At 45.9% G+C, this 7,176-nt stretch overlaps 1 protein-coding gene across 4 annotated transcripts in view; it reads left to right on the forward strand.

Moving 5' to 3' along the window:
- Positions 1 to 7,176, forward strand: part of Lef1 (lymphoid enhancer binding factor 1) — a 118,344-nt gene extending 111,168 nt beyond the window's left edge. For all 4 annotated transcript variants that reach the window (XM_008843626.3, XM_008843619.3, XM_008843640.3 and 1 more), the window contains one exon: positions 6,074 to 7,176. Coding sequence is in view for 2 of the 4 variants with exons in the window: in XM_008843619.3 (XP_008841841.1) it covers positions 6,074 to 6,153 (80 nt within the window). In the remaining 2 variants the exon portion in view is untranslated. The remainder of the gene's footprint in view (positions 1 to 6,073) is intronic.

The following is a 7,176-nucleotide window of genomic DNA, read 5'->3' on the forward strand; positions in this document are numbered from 1 at the left end:
TGAACATGCTGTCTTTCCTCCAGTGAATGTTTTTGGCCCCTTTGTCAAATATCAGGTGGCTGAAATTGCATTTACTCATATTTGGGTCTTCAATTTTGTTCCATTGATCTATGGGTCTATTTTTCTGCCAGTACCATGTTGCTTTTATGACTATAGCTCTGTAATACAGGTAAAAATCTGGTATAGTAATCCCCCTGATATTGCTCTTAGTGCTCAGGGTTGTTTTGGCTATCGGGGTCTTTTGTGCTTCCATATGACTCTTAGGATGTTTTTTTCCAATTCTGTGGAAAATGTCTTGGGGATTTTGATTGGCATTACATTGAATCTATAAATGACTCTTGGTAGGATGGTCATTTTCACAATATTAATTCTTCCAATCCATGAGCTTGGGAGGTCCTTCCATCTTCTGATGTCTTCCCCAATATCTTTCTTTAAAAATTTACAATTTTCATTGTAGAGCTGCCTAGAGCTCCTGCCTAGGCTCTGGGAGACCTAGTAGAGACTGCATTCTGCTATACAGTGCTCAAGAGAAAAGTGTGAAGCAAGAGTGATCCAGTTGGGGGGTTTCAGTCTCATCTAGCTGGCTACTCGTTGTTTTTAGATACTTTCCCCATAACTGGAATGCTTTCCTTCTTCTCGGACTTTTTTCCAGCTACCATTGTGTTTAGAAGACATCGTGTTCCCTCAGAGGTACTGTAATCATTGTATAGAATACCCTATTGCTCTTTATTTTCTAACAGAAGTCCTACAAAGACTATCACTATTCCTTGCTTAGTGGTCATTCCTGGGTTCTCTATTGTTCACTTGTGTCTCTTCTTGCTCAAGCCCTTTTGGAGGGATAGGGAAGCCCAAGTTCTAGTGACTCTTGATTGTAATGTTTCTTAGAAAATCAGACACCTGACAGGTAAAGTGAGGCTTGTCACACAGTCTTAACAGAGATGGCCACGTAATGACAATGTGGCTAGAGTCATGTGCAAATGGTAGGTTTTTAAATTCTTACCCTTTGTGTAGGGTACTTTGGTCACTTACATGACAGGAGCCTTTGCATTGGAAATATAGTGTCGTCCAGAACTGTAGGTAGGTAGAAACAGTAACCCAAGGCTTACTGCCCTTTCAGAACATCAGGCATTTACAACCTTTCATGTGGCTCTCCCTTCATTCTGCCACATACCCAGAGCAGGAGCAGGTTACCATCTCTACTTCACAGAAAGGAACTGGGGCTTGGTATGCCTCAGCAGCTTGCTAAGAAAACCCAGGTTGTACTTCGTGGAGTGGACTGATTAAAGAATTTGGAGGTTGAACTTACCTAGTTGTTCTATTGGCACTCTTCAGTCTATAACTAAAGTGCCCTCTGATGTGCTCTTAATTCAGAACTTTGCTCTAGAGCCTGCCCCAGATGTCTCAGGAGATTGAAGACCCAGCAGTCACAGAGCGGCAGCAGCCCAATGGAAAGTGTGTAAGCTCAGTATTGTTACAGCTGCGCACAGAAGCCACAAAATACCCTGGAGCCATTTCCTAATCATCCCAGGCCTGCCTCAGTCACCTTGACACTGCCAAAATCTAGTTTAACTGGTCCTAGTTCATGTTCACTAATGCAAGGGGAAAGTTGCACACTTGCACCCTGCCTCGGTCTAACCTGAGTCCAGGGCTGACAACCCCTTCCTCCTTCCTGCCTCCCTCCCACAGCTCTGGACTCTGCTTCAGAGCTCTGTGGTTACGGACGGGTTAGTCCTGAATGTGGAACTAATTCAGCTGCAGAAACAAAACTCAGTGTCAAGCTCCCTGACTACATATTTCCATTTTTCCTTTGCCCAAACCCCAGTGGCATTACTGCCAAGGAGCTATAGCCAGTTTTTGTAGGTCAGTGTGGACTGAGGGGCTTGGGGATCCAGAGCTGACGGGTGCCCATGCTCCTCCATGTTGGTCTGCTTTCAAACAGTGGGGCATCTTGGGCTGGGCAGAAGTGCATCTGGATGTAGACCATATCCACCAGGACAAAGGTCCTGTTGCCTAGTGATGGACGGACAGACAGAGGGAAGGTAGGAGGGAGAAAGGAAAAGTAATGGTCGTTTAGTTCCAAAGTACGGTGGCAAAAGCATGTGTTTCTCTAAAGCTAATTCCACCCTCTGTGGGTTGGGTGACATTAAGCAAGCCATTTACTTCACTGGGCCATTGATTTCCTCTTCTGTAAATAAGTAGGGACATGCAACACTGTCCTGATGGTATGAAATTGTGTAAAGTTTACGTCCCAGTGCCTGGCTTCTTGGCAGGCACAGCCACCTTGAAGTCAGTGAAGCAGTGGAACCAGGATGCTTGAGGAATGGCCCAGTGCTGCCACCACAGGGGTCACCTTGGGCTAATCTCTTCATAGTCATCTGCATCCGTCTCCTCTACTGAAAGACAGGGCCTGACCAACTCTACCATGCTTGCCTCCTGCTCTGGAATCCTGCAGGGCATCCTCCACACACCTCGAATGAACTGTACAACACAGGAGTTCACACCCTGGTGTAACAGGCTTTTGCCAGTTTTCCCCATTTCTGAGAACAGACTGCTGGCACAGAGATAGTATGCTGCCATAAGGCAGTTCTTGCCATTAAAACCTCTTTTACCTCTCACAAAGCCAATCTCTAAGACACTTCAAGATGTCATCATAACTGAAACCCCATTAAGGTGCCTACTCCCTTCTGGCAGCATTTATGCTGAGACCTGTGGACTAGGGGATGGGTCTTTATTCCAAGTTTGTTTCTCATTGCTCACTAGTTCTGAGCAAGGAACTGGTACTTCATGATATTCAGAGGAGACTACATTTTGTCCCTAGAGACTGGCTTTGCTGCCCATCTTGGCCTGGACAGCTGCCAATCCCTTGAACCCAGGTGGCCAGGAGTGCCAGCCTGTCCCAGCAGAAGACAGCTGGGGGAAGGGGCTGGGCTGCCCAAGCACACCAGGCCTTTAATAGAATTCCACATTTGCACTCACAGGGAAGGAATCTCTTTCCCTCTCAGGTCTGTGCCATGGCCTGAGGTCCCAGCTGCCTGAAGTTCAGAGCCATTTACCTGCCAGAAATCTTTGAGTCTGCCTTTTCCATTCAGGCTCTTCATAAGACACAAGTAGTTCCTGGTTCCACTGGGCTATCCGGGTGTTTGGTCCAGAAGAGCGTCAGTGTTCTGGGTGGGTGGAGCCTTGTGTTGTGTGCTGCTGTCAATCCACTGCACAAACGACCACATGGCCACTCCTGGCTATTCCCAGGGTAGGGCAAGACGCTCCCTTTGAAGCTGAGGGCACAGTAATTGCTGCTTTGACTGCTCAGGAAGGCTTCAGTGGGTGGTGCCCTGTCCCTTGCCAGGCAGCAGCCCACATTACCCATCTCTCGAGTTTCATGCCTGCAGTTTCTTAAAAAGAATCTCAACCTGACTCATTTTATATCTGTAAAGCAACACACTTAAGGCCCCCATTTCTCCTTTTTTCTTTTTTTTTTTTTTTCTGGTCTTTTTGAGACAGGGTCTCCCTGTAGCCCCAGCTGGCCTGGAACTCGCTTTGTAGACCAGGCGGGCCTTGAACTCATAGAGATCCACCTGCCTTGGCCTCCTGAGTGCTGGGATTAAAGGTGTGCACTACCATGCCAGGCTTCCATTTCTCCCATTTTGAGGTAAGAGTTGATCTGCCTGATACTTAACATATTTTCAGAGTAGCCAAGGACCAGCGGTTTTGTTGGACAGAAAGGGGCTGTCCTTGAGGCTTTAAAGGACAGTTCCCATGAGGAGTGCAGCCCTAGGGTGGTAGGCAGAGAACCTCTGAAGCCAGCTAACTTGTTGAGGATTTGCAAGGTGACCCTGCAGAATGATGAAATAATGATAGCCCAACTGTAAGAGTATAGAAGGGAATGACTGTTTCTTTCCAGGCAAATTATGTCTTGTCTATGAGATAAAGACCCTCTGGGCAGCCATGCTTGTCTTGACCGTTCTGGTACCACTGGGCTCAACTCAAGAAGGGAGAGGGGATGCTTGTAGGTAAGATAGTCAGGGGTGGAAAACTGAGCCAGGAATGCAAGGCACTATAGATGTGAAAGAATCCAGCTCTGCTTTCGTGTGGGGGGTCACAGCTGGGCCATAGAAGTTGTCTATACCTCATGACTTTAGAGTTCCTTGGTGCCTGGGGTTAGGAGCAGACACCAAGCACAGGGGCAGGCTGTCTCCGTCAGTAACAGACATTCCTGACTGCCAGTGACCAGTCAAATCTAAATCCTGGCAGCCTAGTTCAGGCCAGTAGCCTAGGATTTCAAGGCTGTACCTTACTAGGAAACTGAATATTTTCCTGTATCTGAGAGGAAAACCTGCCCAGGAAGAGCAACCCGGACCAAGCCTTTGAACATCCTCCTTGCAAAAGCACCTTGTAAATAGGGACCTGAGGGCCCACCCATACCAGGCTTCAGTCCTGTGCCTGTCATTGGAAGGGCATGGCTCTTGGAAGCTCTTTTCTTCTCCTGTGTTAAGGATTGCTATCCTTGCTCAGTTAATACAAAAACTGCAACTCTATTATACTGTGCACTTCCATTAAACAAGGAAAAGTCAGTTTCGCAGAGTAAGAATTAAAATCTTCACTGGAGACCTTCTTGATTAAAACATTTTAGCTGGCCGGGCATGGTGGCGCATGCCTTTAATCCCAGTACTTGGGAAGCAGAGGCAGATGGATCTCTGTGAGTTTGGGGCCAGCCTGGTCTACATAGTGAGTTCCAGTTCAGCTGGGGCTCCAAAGAGACCCTGTCTCAAAAAGACCAAAAACAAAACATTTTAGCTGATTCCTCCCCCATTTTCTTGGTTTGTTTTGTTTTTCAGTGGTCACTCGGCCAATTTCTTCACGGTTCAGATATTTTTAGGGATAGCTTTGGTAGGAACAGCAGTAAAGTGCCAGCCAGCATGCCCACTGCCCTCTGTGCACAGTGGGGAGGTTCCCAGCCCTTCCTCAAGACAGTCTGTGGGCACATATCATGTTCCTACTGTGTACTGCAGTCCTGTGGAAAGTACTCGGCCACCCAGAGCTGTGTTTTCATTTTCAAATTGTCAGAACTTCCTTTTATTGTCTAATTTCTTTTAAGTGTCAAGAAGCCCCTACTATTTGATCTTTTTTTTTTTTTTCCTAAGAAGTTCTACCTACAAAGGAGAATACCCCAGTCATAGACACAGAGAGTTAGGTTCAAATGAGGCTGTCACAGGCCCCAGATGTGACATGGTGACAGACAGTACTTCTGTATCCCTGCCTCAAGTTCAAAGCCTCAGAGATATGTGCTTTGGAGTGAAGGGGCTGAACTTGGCCAGGCCTCTGCTTTCCTGTCTTCTGTTGCTATGATGGTGTTTACTTTTAATCACCTTTGAAATTCCAGATCATTAAAGCTCTGGGGATTTGAGGGTTCTCCTGTTTGAAAATCATTATTGCCAATGTCTAGTAGTAGTTACTTTAAAATACCTGCCAAGTATCCATGTCAAGGCTGACAGGAGATGTCAGCTGCTATGAAGGAAAACATCTTGAGGATCCTACGATCTTACACAGAAGTGGAGATGATTCCATTCCTCAGAATGTAGGAATGAGTAGCACATCCTGGGTGTGGGAGCTGGTCAAGATGGGAGGAACCTGGCAGTGCTCTAATTGGAATATTCTAGTACTGTGTCGAATCATGCACTAGCTCCCCACTGTGGACTGAAATCAGCTCCTACTTCAGAATGACCAAGCTTTCCCTGACCTGGCTCTTGCCCACCTTTGCAGTTCTTGTTTAGCCATTTCCTCCTACTGATGTCTTTCAAACATGCTGTTTGTTTAGCAAGACCCAGCACTTTAAATATACCTCACATCTTAACTCTGTGTATACATATATGGAGCCAAAGTAAAAATGTTAATGTTTTAGAACTATTCTGGAATGCATTCTGAGGGATTCTGGGCTAGCATTGGTGCTCCATTTTAGCCATCACCAACTTAACAGAATGGGTAATTTAAATGACAGACGCTATGTGATACAAGTTACCGTCTTTTAAAGGCCTGTGGCAGGTTCATATTAATAGCATTTCATTTGTTCCTTCTTGAGGTGGAAAACGAAGCTCATTCCCAACGTGCAAAGCCAAGGCAGCGACCCCAGGCCCTCTTCTAGAGATGGAAGCTTGTTGAAAACCCAGACTGTCTCCACAGCTTGCCCGGTTGACCCCAAAGGAGCACTGACACCACCGCACCCTGAGGTCACTGCTAGAGACGCTGAACCTCAGAGACAATCACCGCCAGCCCCCCTTCTGTCTACTGCAAGAGCGGACTTCCAGAAGAAAGCATAAAACGGTTGTGTTTAAAAAAGGAAACTGCAAAGCACACAAGATTGCTGGCAGACGACGGTCCTGAGCAGCTCTGCTCCCCAGCTCAGCGTGCACTTCTGGAGATCTTGTGTGCGTACCTGTCGCCCTTCAGCAAGGACAGCAACCTGGCTGTGCTTCCCTGTCACCTGCAACCAGAGCCAGCGACTGGCACAGGCATCGGCCTCCCAGCTTGAGCACTGTGGGAGACCTCTGGTTCTGTCTTCCTTCTCCTTTCTCTTCAAGTGTTTATTCAACAGTGCAAAGGATCAAGCTTACGTTTGCTTTTGTTTTTTAAACTTGAATTTTTTAATTTACATTTTTTAGTTTTATTTTTCTTGTATATTTTGCTAGCTATGAGCTTTTAAATAAAATTCAAAGGTCTGGAAGAGTTTGGAATAAAAGCAAAGAAGCCTCTTTCTGAGAAATCTTGTTCAGTAAGCAGCTTCTCTGTCACACCGTAGCCTCTGTCCCACGAGGCATTTCAATAGAGATAATTAAGCAATAGCAAAACCCACCATTGGAGGTAGCGATTGGCAGCCCCTTCTCACTGAATTGTCTCACCTTTGAGTGACAAACCCTCACACAGACTTCTTTCTTTTCACTCTTGTAAAAAGCCCAGCACTTGAATTGTTACTACTTTAAATGTTCTGTATTTGTATGTTTTTATTAGCCAATTAGTGGGATTTTATGCCAGTTGTTAAAATGAGCATTGATGTACCCATTATTTTTAAATATCAAGGCGCAACCTTTGCCCCAAACTGTCACCTGTTTGTCATTCCAGTTTGAGTTAACGTGCTGAGCATTTTTTAAAAGAAGCTTTGTAATAAAACATTTTTTAAAAGTGTCA

Source organism: Nannospalax galili, unplaced genomic scaffold (assembly GCF_000622305.1).
Source record: "Nannospalax galili isolate Female #2095 unplaced genomic scaffold, S.galili_v1.0 scaffold571, whole genome shotgun sequence".
NCBI classification, from domain to species: domain Eukaryota; kingdom Metazoa; phylum Chordata; class Mammalia; order Rodentia; family Spalacidae; genus Nannospalax; species Nannospalax galili.